The sequence below is a fragment of the Anarhichas minor genome, unplaced genomic scaffold (genome assembly GCF_050575085.1).
Source record: "Anarhichas minor isolate MPS153535 unplaced genomic scaffold, ASM5057508v1 ptg000003l, whole genome shotgun sequence".
NCBI lineage: Eukaryota > Metazoa > Chordata > Actinopteri > Perciformes > Anarhichadidae > Anarhichas > Anarhichas minor.
Window position 1 is genome coordinate 946,642 of NW_027466449.1, and position 14,876 is coordinate 961,517.

General features: G+C 40.8%; 2 protein-coding genes across 3 annotated transcripts; one reads left to right on the top strand and one right to left on the bottom strand.

The window, feature by feature from the left end:
- Positions 1 to 2,926: 2,926 nt before the first annotated feature.
- On the top strand, positions 2,927 to 6,882 carry bcas2 (BCAS2 pre-mRNA processing factor). Its single transcript, XM_076092710.1, has 7 exons — positions 2,927 to 3,121; positions 4,149 to 4,241; positions 4,330 to 4,400; positions 5,470 to 5,631; positions 5,723 to 5,773; positions 5,871 to 5,951; positions 6,045 to 6,882. Exons 1-7 carry the CDS (start codon positions 3,029 to 3,031, stop codon positions 6,169 to 6,171), a joined length of 678 nt encoding a protein of 225 aa, XP_075948825.1. The 5' UTR covers positions 2,927 to 3,028; the 3' UTR covers positions 6,172 to 6,882.
- A 737-nt stretch (positions 6,883 to 7,619) lies between these two features.
- Positions 7,620 to 12,622, bottom strand: otud3 (OTU deubiquitinase 3). 2 transcript variants are annotated; one of them, XM_076092708.1, is made up of 8 exons: positions 12,489 to 12,622; positions 11,328 to 11,624; positions 10,529 to 10,677; positions 9,691 to 9,803; positions 9,450 to 9,572; positions 9,171 to 9,303; positions 8,714 to 8,901; positions 7,620 to 8,156 (listed from the first exon to the last, which is right to left on the bottom strand). In XM_076092708.1, the coding sequence occupies exons 2-8, from the start codon at positions 11,531 to 11,533 to the stop codon at positions 7,992 to 7,994; spliced, it is 1,077 nt and encodes a 358-aa protein (XP_075948823.1). In that variant the 5' UTR covers positions 11,534 to 11,624; positions 12,489 to 12,622; the 3' UTR covers positions 7,620 to 7,991. The 2 variants fall into 2 exon arrangements, with proteins under 2 accessions (XP_075948823.1, XP_075948824.1); XM_076092709.1 differs by lacking the exon at positions 12,489 to 12,622 and adding an exon at positions 11,118 to 11,211 and having other exon boundaries at positions 11,328 to 11,468.
- Positions 12,623 to 14,876: the final 2,254 nt, after the last annotated feature.

Sequence of the window (14,876 nt, forward strand, 5' to 3'; positions counted from 1 at the left end):
GCAAAGTAACTGATGTCATACTGTCCTGAAAAAAGGTACTTAAAAAACTCTTCCGGTTTTGTGATGAGGGTCGTAGATTTACTCGCTGTGCAAACTTACCCCAGAAGCTTTTGAGGCACATTTTAGACGTTTGTCTTTTGAAAGGGTTATTAAGAATTTTGTCACGATCTAGCTGGATGCCCTGGTTAGCATGGTAATCTCCGATGTACTTTTCTCTGCTTTCCACATCTAGAGCATCCGCGGGGTACCCTCAGGCCTCTTGCTTTCCTTTTAAGAATGTGTTAATGTAGCCTTCAAAGATAGAATCGCTCTGTTCCTCAAAATGCCATACTTCTGGACACGCGATATCTATTTTCTAAAGCCTTAAGAAATTCAGGGCTAGTCCAGGTGCCGGTCAAAGGTCTGTCTTCCTCACGGTGCATGCAAGGACCGTTCTGATGGTTGGTCTCTGCACATGTGCGACAAAGAGTAAACACTAATTTCCTGTGAAGAGTTCTGCAAGGGAAGATTGGCAGATATAGATTTTCAAGGAGGGTGCACAACGGCATTGATCAGAAATCCTTCTGGATCATTTTGGGGTGGCCGGTGGGATAGGTAAAGTTTGCATTGACGAAAGGATAGAAGGATGTGACGTCTACATACAGAAACAACCGATAAATTCCCACACTGATTTCAAACCGTCAATCTCTGCATAACCATCTACAACATATTGCCCCAAGTATTTTCTCACCCCGATTCAAGGCATGCTGTATAGCTATGTTTTGGTCCAGCTAACCACTGGATGAATTGAATTGACGATGGTAGGTGTCTTGTGAGGGGATGACCAGTGTTTTTGGAGGGACGAACTGTGTTTTAAAGACTTTAATGCAGGCTGAAGTTATTGTAGAGCAACTGAGAGGATCAACGCCTGTCTCAGAGATGTATTTGTTGCAAAACTTTAAGCATGTAGTTGCTAGGATTTTGGTGTCGCCGTAAAGAATGGCCTCTGTTTGAAAATCAAACTTTTTGCTTGCTTTGGTTTCGTACCAAACATCAAATTCTCGCCTTTTCTTTTCTGACATTCCGTCTATGCCATATTTTTCTTTGGGTGGGTAGGGACTGTGGTGGAAAATATTCCTATACCCGCTTTGCGTGAGTCTTTTAATGCTGAAATACATAATACCAAAAACCAGGTTGTCTTTTAAGTATTTATTCTCTGCGCAGAGAAGGTTCAATCATCACAACAGAATGCGTACAGTCTCAGTGAGGAAGAACCAAGAAAAAAGTGAACACGCTTTCTTTATACAGAATGAGCAAAGGTGGGAGCCGATGGCCAATGTTACAGACATTTTGGTCTCAGACTGATAGGAACAACAATGAAAAACAAATGGCCAGCAACCAAAACAAGCAGCCCAAAGGCCTAGAAAATGGAACGTTCTCATACAACACAGTTAGTTATCTATGTGAACAAGGGATAATTCTTCTTTTGCACAACAGAGACACGGTGAAGTTCAACAAAGTTCAGAGCAAAATTACTTGTGCATGAATACAATATACTGAGTAGAAATATATACAACGTAAAAAATTACCATTACAGGACCTATGTAGTTTAAAATCTCCGCTGAGCTGAATAGGTGTGAAAAATAACCTTTGTGTAGACCTTCTTCTGGCAGTCTGAGTGCTGCATCAAAACCCATTGCTTTAGGCAGCTGCGCCAACCGCATGGTTAAGAATGAGAGTGAGTCAATGTATTTCTGACCAAAGCTCTCATCTTCAAACAGCAGCACCTTGCTACCTTGCATGATTCATTTAGGCGTTCTTCCCTGATTGACGAGATATCTGAGTAAAAGATAACCATCAAACCCTTTGGAATTGTGAGCAAGAAACATGTGGTCTTTGTATTTCCTTGTTCTGAAATGACAGAAAACGTTTCCTACACATTCTAGACCCCAGGAACTCCATTTTACACCTCCTAAAGTCTCTGTACTAACGTAAAAGGGAACGAGATAGATGATGGTCTTCATATATCTCCTTTCACCGGACACGGTACATTTTTTAGCCTCACATTTGTGTTTTGAGTCTCCTGAGATAATGGGCCTGTTGTAAAACCTTTTGCACTTTTTAATAATATCGCAATCGCTAATCCACTCATTGGCTACATGGTGATATTTTGATGTTTTGAGTGTAATCATGCAGAACGGGGAGCAACAGAATTTATTACAATCACGACACAAGACCAGTTTTTCAATCTGTTTTGTACATTCTGCTGTAGAACATACAATACAATGACCGGTGCATTGATGGCTTACGGAGCTTGAGTAACCTGTGTAGCAATATTCACACACATATTTTGCACCCAAGAACTCTTTCAAATTGACAATACTGTAATAGTGGCTTCGGAAAAGGAAGAGAAACACAGTTTTTGGGTGCGGCCCCTCGAATGTTTTGGAATTTGGAGACTCCGTTCACCATCCGGTATATACCGGTTGTATATAATTGTCCTCCAATTATATACAAATGTTCTATGGATCAATGACTCATTTTAACTCCTGCCACCTAACATTGTCTGATGTTACTATTTCTAAGTTACATAACAATAGTAGGGTAGGAATTTAGCATATTTTTGTTATGCTATTTTGCGTATTTACCCAGTAATAGAACTTTTGGTCCATTCATTTGACGCCTTGTCAAAGAGAATGAGGGGGAAATGACACAAATATTTTAAAAACTTAATGTATTCTGGGCTTTTGAGAAAACATACAGGGCTGGAGCCTCAGAAGCCTACATTTACAGTAAAGAAAAATGTTAAACAAGCATAAAACCTTTGTCAGAGCACAATAAAATACAACTTCTTACGACTTACTCAAGCAGCAGTTACATTCCACTCCACTAGATGTCACAAACAATAACACACGGCTGTGCTGGTTAAGGATTTTATTTTGAAGGTCCTGACCGGAACAACCGGCTTTTCGTTAGCTGGGAAGATTGTACTTTTTTGTAGCTACGAGAGGCGTACATCAAACAAACTCAACAATATAGACTGATTAAAATGGCTGGAACGGCTTCAGTAGCTGGCGAAGTGTTCGTCGATGCTTTGCCATATTTTGACCAAGGTTACGATGCAGCAGGTGTGAGAGAAGCGGTGAGTAAACAGGGAGCTAACGTTAGCTAGCCGCAGCGTGTTTGCTAATGTAACCATGCTTAACCGAGACGGACACGGCACACTATACATTATTAATGGGACACTGGGCAGTTCAAAGCTAACGTTACGGCATTTAGTTTGTCCACATGCTAGTGTTTAGCACACTCATTGGTTAAATGAAATATTATGCTAACGGTAGATAACGTTAAAGTTAGCGTTTCAATGTAACGTTAGCGTTAGCTTCGCTTCCTGCTAGCCTGTATAGCATTGGTCAGAGGAAGCCACATCCCGCTTAGAAAATTAAAAGAACAAATCAGGTTAGACCATAAGTTAGTAGTTCAGGGTCTTTATTAGCAGTGATGGCGTGGAGTGCTAGGCTGTATTCATGTTATGTTTTTCCTACTTTCCCTCTTAATGTGTTATCAGCTTCTATCTATTTGAACCATATTACCACAGCACAACAACGAAACAAGGTCTCCAAACTAGCTATATTTTTAGAACAGGTCCCAAGTGACACACAGTAAACATTTGGCCTTCTGGGGCCCATTTTGCCTGGTTTATCCAGTTTAGCACTGACACGTTGCATTGTTAATCCAAGTAAGATGCAGTGTATATGGCTTCAGTTTAGGGGAGAACAGAAAGACTATTTTCACAGCAGACATTTGCACACAACTTGTCATAGAAGGTAAAGCATGGGTGTGATTAATAACAGTAATGATACTGTTTGGCACCTGATTTAGGAGGCACATTACATTCATCAAAGAAAAGAAAAATTGAGCTCTGAGCTCGTAATTATGACTTGATGATGAGATCATAACATAGACAACAGAAAAAGTACCATCAGTATGAGCCAAGCTGACGTTAAACTAATCCCAGTCATGAAAAAAACATATTTCGTATAATAATTTCACAAGAATTATACATTCAGTGTCTGTGAAGTATACTCTGTTGTGGAGTATAGTTGATCTTCCTTTTGTTTCCCTTAATACGGTGTGTTTAAACCCCTGAATAACCTTTTGTCCTCTAGGCTGCAGCGTTGGTGGAGGAAGAGACCAGAAGATACCGGCCGACCAAGAACTACCTGGGCTACTTGCAAACACCCGACTTCTCTACTTTTGAGGTGACAAACTCCTCAGACCTCTGAAACCCTTTTCACATCGCAACCGGTGTGACGGAAATAAGGGCTCATTTTTCTTCTCACCCATTAGACGGAGATCATGAGGAATGAATTTGAGCGGCTGGCGGCTCGGCAGCCCATGGATCTCCTGAGCATGAAGAGGTAAACCTTCACACACTGCAGGAGTGTTTACAATTAAAGCAACAGAACGCCTGAATCAATGGCCTGCATGTCTCTATGGGCACCTAATACATACATACATACACACACACACACACACACACACAGTCATTGAAAAAATACTGCTGCGTCCAACAGTCTGATAAAGTTATACTTTTTGCTCATTTGCCTCGGGTAAGAGTATACACGTATAAATTAAAATACATTAGTGAGTGAGGTACTGCAATGTTTTCAGTGGTGGATATATTTTAAGCTTTTCTTGTTAATTCGCTTTAGAATTCCCTTTGAAGTCTAACTGCTTTTTGAAAAGTAAACTTAATCCTGTAACGAACCAATGAGCGAATTCAGTTCATGGAAACAGGCCAAGAAGTTACAAAATGTGCCACAGGGCATTTGTGCTGCCACTAGGCAAACGGCAGGGTGGGGTGAGTGAGTTAACAATACTGAGACACGCCACAATCCTGTAACATCACACTAATACACTGATTTAAAGCTGCGACTTATTATTTTCATGATCGATTAATGTAGTAATTATTTCCTTGAGTTGGTACAAAATGTTAACGAATAGCAAGAAGTAAAGTCTTCAAATGTCGTGTTTTTTTCCAACCAACAGTCCAAAACCCAAAGATATTCAGTTTACTATCATAGCAGACTACAAAAAACAGAATCATATTTCTGAAGATCGAACCTGTGAATTTTGCCTCTTTTTTTTTTTTTTTGCTATTACTTCTAAGTATTAACAAATATTCCAAATAGTTGTCAAATCATTCTCCGATTATTGATGAATTGATAATTTCACTAATTGTTTCAGCTAATTGTATTTTTGTGTGGAGGGGATTCAAATGTGAACTCTTTGAACAAACCCCTTGCTGCTGTAAGAATATTAGATGTTAAATCAAGTGGAGTTTCATGTCGGTGCTCATTTCTAAAAACCCAAACTGTAATAGATAATGCCAACAATTGTTAGTGTCAGCTGCAGTTATAACTCCACTCAACCATTTTGAAATGATAGCATGGGTGTATTTTTATTTGTGCTTCTGTTCCTGTGGAGGTATGAGCTGCCAGCACCCTCGTCAGGACAGAAGAACGACATCACGGCGTGGCAGGAGTGTGTGAACAACTCGATGGCCCAGCTGGAGCACCAGGCCGTCCGCATCGAGAACCTGGAGCTCATGTCGCAGTACGGAACCAACGCATGGAAAGTCTACAACGAGTACGTGACGGCAGTCGTTTCTCACAGACATTAACTCCGTGCATTATTAGTCTAAAGACTGCTAACACGTTACCTTCTCTTCCTCCGTCAGTAACTTGGCCTTCATGATTGAGATGGCTCAAAAGGAACTCCAGAAATTCAGGTGATGGGATCGCTGGAACGTCTGTGGTGAATCAAAGTGTCGTCAAACAAGTTTTCACACGTTTACTAATTCCATTTTTCCTTTTTTTGCCAAACAGGAAGCAAATTCAGGATCTAAACTGGCAGCGTAAGAATGATCAGTTAGCCGGAGGAGCCAAACTGAGAGAGCTGGAGTCAAAGTATGTTGCTTAAAAGAGTTTATATCACTGTACACGGAAATGTGTCGGCAAGATTCCCCCTCCGTTGTAACATCTGTGTCTGTCCCTCAACAGCTGGGTGTCTCTGGTCAGTAAGAACTTTGAGATCGAGCGAGCCATCGTCCAGCTGGAGAACGAAGTAACTCAGCTCAGACAACAGCAGGGGGACGAGAACAAGGAGAATATACGCCAGGACTTCTAGATGTCACCCTCGCAGCACTGATCTACAAACTGGTGACCCCTCAATCAGAAAGATGTCGTCTTGTTTCATTAACCGACTGCACTAAGAAGCAACCTGGGGAGGGAAAGTCACCTGTGTGGAGGAGATTTAACGGGAAACGGCTCATGTTCAACTGCATCATCAAATAACTTTGACGTTCAGAAGGAGCGGCCCAGAAACCTCAGTGAAGACGCACATCTTCAGCCACTAATTCTACAGTGAAATATGGTGAAATGCAGCTTTTGAACTTTACCTTTATTTCTTTTTTTCCCAAAGGTAAAAGATATTTAAAGTGAGACTATGTACGGTTTTCAACAAGATAAGTCATCTTACAAATGGAGTTGAATTAATATGCAATAAATTTAATAGATTTTGGTGATTTAATGCTAGCAAAATAGAAACGGATATTATGTTGACATTTCCAAGTTGGTTTATTGGCTTTAGGATCATTTTTCTTCTTGTGCTACAGTTATACTAGCATTTAACATTGTTCCATAAATGCCACAAGAAACATGTACATAATCTCGCTTTAAAGTGTAGTTCATAACCAGCGTGTAGGTTTCAGTCTTCGAGGCCGACTAGAATTGAGTGTACATAGTTTGTCAAGTCTGTCGGCAAAGTATCTCTGTGAGCCTCGCCTTGACTTCACGTACCTTTTTTTATGATGTTTTAATAAAATAAACATTTCTTGTATTTTCTAGTGTGGATTGGACTTTTTTCACATCAGAAAATCATATAAAATTCGTATGATCACTTTTCTCTTTGTAATTCATTGTCTCCTGTGTTCAGTCTCCTCTACCTTTATGCAACGGGATGGTGTCTTTACTGCATGACGGTACGGTAGATTCTCACTCCCCATATGATCAACAGGCAGCCTCTGGGTCAATTTCAATTTTCCATAGAATCGAAGGCCCAATTACCTGTTAGAAAAACGCTATTAAACATTACATTGCGTGCTAAATCCTCGGCGTGCACAACAGGAGGAGCTATCTGACACTCATTGCTGGTGCGAGTATTCCCCGATGAGGCTTTTTATCATTCATCTACCGTGGTTTAATAATTACACACAAACTGTTTGGCCACTCCAGAATAAGTCCAAGATATATCTAATTAGAACAACAAAGTCAAATACTTGATTACATATTAACTGATCGCACTGGGGAAACATTCAATGTGTACTCTGTAAAACATTAACAGGACTTTCGCAATGAGGGGGTTTAAATCCTTCAAGAAGTAATTTTGAAAGTAAATTTCCCATGTTTGTTTTGTAAGCCTCTTGCTAAAATCTGCCTTGTCTGTTAATGTCCAGTTTTGTATATTAAGCTTATTTTCTCCAACACCAAAGGAAATTAATAAAAAAACTTGAAATATGTCACAAGATGTCAGAAGTTGAGCTTGACTAATGTACCTCTAATTTGAAAAACAACAAAAACAGTAAATCATCATTTATTGCCACATTCCTTACACAGTGTGCATAACAATCATTAATCGCACGTCATCCTCTGCTAAGCCCAGCTGCACCAGATTGCCTGCGTGGTTGTTGTGTGAAGCCAGATGTCCGGCATAGAAGGAGAAAGGTAGCGCGGTAGGTAGACCGGATCTGTGGAGCTTCTGCCAACACTGAAGGTCATGCCCATTCACTGTCTTTTACAACTCACACACATCTCTCTCACTCACTCACTCTCACACACAAGTTTGCAGGCACCGTTATACCGATTGCAAAGAAACTATAGGGTTGTGCAAAAACAGCGCCAGCCACCGGAAGCTAGAGTAGCGGTATGTCATTTTGGCCATGCTCCGGTCTATATGCTGAGAGTGTTGAGAGATGGTACTAAAGTAACAGCCTCTGGCAGGTTCTGGTTCTGGTCCGGACCTCCTTTACTCTGGAGAAACTTCTGCCGATGCCTGTCCTCCTGACGCTTCTTCTTCTCCTGCCGCTGCTGCTCTTTCCTCTGCTTGTTAGATACCTGCGTGGGGGGGGGGGGGAATAATTGTTTTTTATTTCAGTAATTTCCCCTTAAATGAGGAGCGTTTTGATCAGGGCAGCAAACTCTGGGTCTGAAAAGTGAAGCCAATGCAGAAGTGCCCTAAACTTGCATTATTTATAATAGCCAGCAGGGGGCGACTCCTCTGGTTGCAAAAAGAAGTCCACTTTTATAGAAGCCTATGAGAAAATAATTCTCACTTGATTTATTAAATCAGTAAACATTGTAAACATGAGTTTATGGTCTCAACTGCTAGTGTCAAGTCTTCTTCAATATAGCATGATTCAATTTAGTAAATTATGATCCACTTAGAGTAAATTAGATTATGTTTATGTGTTTTTAATTCATGAAAGGTAATTGTAACCCTTCTGGGTGAAGTCAAGCATTTGTTTCACGACATATTAAATGACAAAAATGCTGCAGTCTGAAGGACTGGTCAGTTTGTGAGTGAGAAAAACATTCCAGTGAAATCTAAAATTAAAAATGAATTTGGATTGCAATTAATACAGCTAGACAGGCTGCGTGATAAGCCAGTCTACCTTTGGTTTTTGTATGTTGCTGCCCTCTGCTGGCTGTCTGTGTTCGCTGCAGTCTGTGGCTGAAGCGCAGCAGTCTGAGCAGGACCCTGAGGCACTCTGGTCCTGGCAGGACTGGCACAGCACGGAGCCGACGAGCCATTCCGCGTTGATGGTCGCCGCACTCAGCTGGAGCAGGTTCTCCTCATCGCCTGGGGCAGAAAACACACACACACATGAATACAACCAGTCAGTGTGATCTGATCAATCCCGGTCACGTAAAGCAACTAAGTCTACTCAATTACAGACTGACATTTTTATGGGATCAATAGAAAACGTAGCTGAATAGACGAGTTTGAATGCATGATGGTTATGAAGTTTGTCAAAAAAAAAAAGTCCCTCCTAGTCACTGATAGTAGTTTCTTTATGCCCTGACAGTCTAATTCTTCCGAGAGCAAATTAATCAAGTGGAGCTTCTGACCGTGAATTCCTCGATTCCTGATGGAGCTCAGGATCACGTTGTCCTCCTCTGAGGCTGTGGGAGACGGGTTTTTCCGTCTGTCCCTCTGGCCGTCCCCGAACGCACGCTGGTGGCCTTGGGATTTCTGAAGATTCTGGGAACAGCAATAGCGAGAAACACTAAATCTTCAATAGGTGCAAACATGACATGATGCACTCTTGAAATTGAAAGAGGTGGACCTGGAGTATACTTAATTGGGGATGTTTTCCCAAATTCTTATCCACTGAATGCCCAACATACCTCTATGCGGAGCTGAGCAGGAATCTCAGAGTTGTCTCCAGTCCGCCTCACGCTGTCATAATGATCGCCATAGCGGTAAGCGATGTGCAGCTCTCTGCATGCCGCCTTCTCTACGCCATTTATCTGCAACGAGAACAGCACATACAAACTAGGTGGTGTCCCAAAAGTGAGTTAGAATTCATCATTAGACTGCATCATCAATTAGGTGACATGATTTGAAAGTCTCTGCCTCGGTCCATACCTCCCACAGTGGTGTGTTGAGCTGATGGATGACCACTTTCACCTGTTGACCGCGAGCAAAAGCCACAATAGCATCGTTCCCAGCGAATGTACCAGGCTGAGAGAGGTTGGACACTGGGCGGAAGGAAAGAAAAACAATTACTCACAAGATAATCTTACCCTGTGACCACACATCATTCTGTCTTGAACTTTCTACGGTTCCGTCACAGCAGATATGTTGTATAACTCCTAAAACCCTGTCAATATCCTGAACTGTCATTTAACCTTTTTTTATATATTTCAAAATTGATTATATAAGAATTGTATATCCATTTCATTGTAATGAAATAAAACATTTTAACTAGTTAAATCGGTCAAGAATTCAATTTCTGAAGTCAAGACAAACGCAAATGTGTTTCACAACCATGTTGGCTTGTGACACCTTAAAACAAAGCAATGTCTATGTGCATCCTTCATCAAGTCACACATGTCGACTCATTGTGACCAGTTTAACCAAAGAGTGAGTTTCCTCGTGTTTTATTTACTTCCTCCATTTTTTTAGAGGCCTGAAAATCAAAATGATCCCTCAATTCACAGGTAAAAAAAAAAGGAATGTCTGGGAATAGCACTGACATGCAGCATCTGTCACTCCATTGCAAACAGAACAGAGCCACCAAGGGTCACTGTATAGTTGCTGGTCAACATTGTCCCACATGGAACTCTATGGACTTCCCATGCACAGTGATATGTCAGAATAGTTCATTGTGTTTGAGGAGTTTGTGTAAGAGTGTGTTTGTGTAAGAGTCTTCTATCTGATGACAGAATTTTCTTTTAATTTACTCAGTGGGTGATTCTCTTACAGTGCTGTGTAAAGGGAACGTCGTCCTCAACAAAGGGTTCGAAGTCTTGTCGATGGGACATCATATACTGGACAGTCTCCTGCCGAAGCCGCAGGTGACCCCGGGACTGACCCTCCAACTGGTCGCCTAGAGCTCTGAACAGGCAGTTCCTGCAAGAAACAAAGACTGGTGTGTCCACACATGACTGCCTCATAGTTAAGTGACTCAGTGTCAAGGTTCTTGGCCAGCATGAAGGTTATGTTGTGTTTAAGTAAAAGGCTTGTATTCCACTCGTGCATTCAACAGAGTTGGCATTAGCTGGCAAGCTTCTGGGTGTTGGAGAAAACAATGACTTAAGTCCTGAAGATCACAAGGCTCCCAAACCTTCTGCCCAGTAGAAAGCATGACTGATAGACAAGACTGTATAGTAAATCAATCAAACTCTCATCTGTTCAATAAGCTTTCCCTGGTTGTTTTCATATTGTAAATGACACAATACCGCCGTTATCGTCGGTTGGGGAAGACAAATCATGTTTCAACAAAGTGAAATTTGCCTCTACTGTGCAGCCACCATGCAACTACGAATACTTTGCAGTTAAATGTACTGTACATTGTTATTGATTGTGGGCTGGGCAGTTGTAGGCACAGAGGTTGAAGACATTATGTTCCTCATGATGAGACTGCTGTCTCCAGCTTGAAGCACTCTGTACATAGTAAAATTAAAGAGACACGTGTTGCAGCATCAGTGAGGGTGGTGGACAACACAGAGGGAAACAAAGCACCGATAGAGCCCACAATCTTGTTTATTTTTGGCTCTTACCCATCTCCGGGGACTTCTCTCAGCTTGAGCCCCAGGGCCTGGAGCTGATTGGAGAAACTGATAAACTCTGCTCCTTCGTCGCCATCCTGAGGCCGGTTCTTGCGGTCCTTTACGATGGTCCTGCGTGCCGCCCGTTCATCCCTCTTGCGCTCCAGTTCACTCTTCTTGTTGCTCCGTACAGGTTTCGCCGTCTGCTTCCTAGACATGTTGGCTATAGTCGTTTCTGCGGGCCTACAACACCAAAATATGTCTTCTTATAGGAATGACCCGGCGCCTGCATCAACCACTGCCAAACATCTGGAGCCGATTTAGAAAGACACAGAAACAGATTATTTAAAGAGATGTATTGTTTTCTTAAAACATCACCAAGTTTGTCATTTCAGCCAGTTAGTCGTCTGTGAAGCTGTAGTTTGAAAGAGATACAGATTCAGTCATAATATGTCCCTGATGTAGAAGACCTTAAGCAAAACTCCATCAGGAGCTCTGACACTTTCATGCTGGGAGTCTTCGACCTTTCACGTGGACAGCTTGAACTATATATTTGGTCTGATTCTCTGGTGCAAACATTCTAAATGTTATTTATTAAGCAACAATTTGTTGCAGTGTAATCCCTGCTTGGTTCACATTGCTAACTGATGTTCTCCGAGACGTGTTTCGATGAAAAGCATATTGTCTGAGTTACAGGATAGCTTAGTGAAGGGGTTTTGGTGTGAGTTAGATGTTTAACAAATTGAAGACTGCATGCAAGAAAAAAGGGAAAAAAGTAATGTATCGGATTCTTTCACACTTGAGGGATGATGTTTATTTTAGATAAAATGTGATATGGCCGAAACTGAAACAATATTAGCGTTTAATTACGTTGACTGTATTGTCACATTGTTACTGAAGCTACGTTAGATAACAATAGGACGAGTTTCGTTATATAGCTAGCAAACGTTAACTAGTTAATAGTATTGTTGATAACTAGCACTAAGTGACGTTACTTGGGGTTTCATCGTTGTCAGGTTAGCTAACAAGAAGTCGACAGCTAGCAGTTAGCTAGCTAGCATACAACGGCTAGATATGAGCTAACGTTACATAACAACTCCTATCTCCCCGCTGGTAGCACTCACTATAAAGTAAACAAATGGAAAACGTAACAGTTAATAGATGTATGCTTACCCTTATAAAGCTGCGTTCTACAAAAATATGACCATGTTTCGTTTTCGTTTCTTTTTGGCTCAGGAGATGAATGTAGTGAGTGTAGTGTCCGTTTTTGTTTACAACTTAACTTCCGCATACATAATCCATGTACGTCAAAAACGTACGGAAGCGGGAATGGGCCAAACTAAAGACGTTTGCATCTACGAACTACATCAAATCAATATTAATACAAACGTCGTGACAAGTTTTAAAGAAGGCTTTGAAAGAATTATACGTGGATACGTAGATTGTCTATCTATCTATCTGTCTGTCTGTCTGTCTGTCTGTCTATCTATCTATCTATCTATCTATCTATCTATCTATCTATCTATCTATCTATCTATCCGTCTGTCTATCTATCTATCCATCTATCCATCTACGTATCTGTCTGTCTATCTATCCATCTATCCATCTATCCATCTATCCATCTAATAGTTGTCACAAGTCGAAAACTCTGAGTCATCATATATTGCAGACTGTGACTCAGGACAAAGTAGGAGGTTCAGTTACGATTTTGAAAAAGATGTTGCTTCTGAAAATCCCTCCACACTCGGCTCTCTTCAACTCTTACAAAATCTGCTCACTACCAACTCCTTCTGATGACTCCACACAGTTGATGAAAATAATGTGGGGGAGGAGTGGGCCGAGAAGCAATAAACAGGATATTTGCTATGTAAAAAGACCAGCAGACACATTGAGACAAAAAAAATACCCGTAAGACATAAAATTGCATCAGAATACAGAAGGAAACAGTAAGACTATACTACTTCCTAAACCTGAAAAATTAAATTAAAAAATGTATATCAAACCATCTGGCGTAACAGAAACCGAACATACATATGCAGACGTCAGCTGGTGTGTGGTGTATTACAGAGCGTAGTGAGTGATGGCATTGTGTGTTAGCAGATGTAATGGCCTGACGGCTAGCCATGCATTTGTGCATTTGTAGCAATCAGCGTCAGTCACCTGAGTGGAACAGTGGAGCGGTCAGCCAAGCGTGGACAACATATCATTTTTACTGTAGGCCTTATGTTGTACCATTATGTCAACTGATTTCACAATGTTATATTTATGACTGATGTCCTTTTCTGGAGACACTTACAAATCTTTGACAGCTTCACTGACTTGTATATATATATATTACGGCTTATGTCAAACTGTTTCTTCCCAGCTGAGCTCTTCCAGTGTAGCACAGTTGTTTTTTGCTTGAAACCAAATACAATATTTTCCGTTTTTGGTAAATGTTGGGATTTTAATGCAGGAGATGGTCCACAGGAGGTAGACAATATTACTGTGGGTACACTCAACATTTTCTAGCACACTGCTAGTGGCATCTGCATGCAGATAGTGAACAGCAATGTATCTTTCCAGAAACAGGGTCATTTGATTCCCGAGGCTCTTGACATATTAATAATTTTGCTGTTTTTATTGTATGCATGTTCCGTCGCGTCGCATTTATCTGGAGCTTTATTTGTTGTCTCATGTCCCTTACGATTGGTGGACCACTTTTGTATTTGTGATTTTTTTGGTTTTAATTCTTTTTTATAATGTTTACAATACCCCCATTCTACCTCCTGTAGATTTTAATTAGAGTCTCCTACACTGGTGCCCAGCTTGGCTGTGTTTCTTCACTGGGGGAGGTTGAAGGGAAGTAACACTGCATGCCTGAAGATAGCAGATGTTTTCTGTACCAGCAAAGGGCGTTTTCTAAAGAATATTATGATATATATATTTATATATAATATTATTTTGTCACAATGTTTTCATTTTAGTACATAAAGCATGTAAAACGTTATAGTTTTTACAACAAATCAGAAAATGCATTCCACTACAGCAGCTGGTAAATGCAGGTGGCTGTGATCGCTGACCATGGTGCTGAAACAATGTTCAACACTGGCCATTGTAGTGATTACACAGATGAACAAAACATCTGTCAACACATTGTTTACTGAGGCTGATTGGTTGGTCTAATTGATGCATTTGGACGCTGTTGGACTAGATTTTACCTTGACGTTTCTCCTGCAGGTTCAAATTTGATTGGATGCTTTTATTGTTTGGTCTGAATACATAACGGCTGGTCAAGTTATTAGGTCTTTGAGTTTTGGATGAAAGATATGTTAAACAATGCAAATTTGGGATTTCTGAATTTTCCCTTCAGTGGTTTAAAGAAAGAATATATTCCGTGTAGAATTTCTTCGTTGTTTTTTTTTAATCAAAGATTTATTTTGGACATTAAACATGCAGGATAGTAGAAATAGAAACAGCGTGAATGGCGCAGAAACGGAAGAGCTGCAATGTCTGGAAGAGGAATAGAAAGCAAGGGCGTTTATGTGTTGGCCTGTAATATCGAGCCTCTGGAGCAAAAGG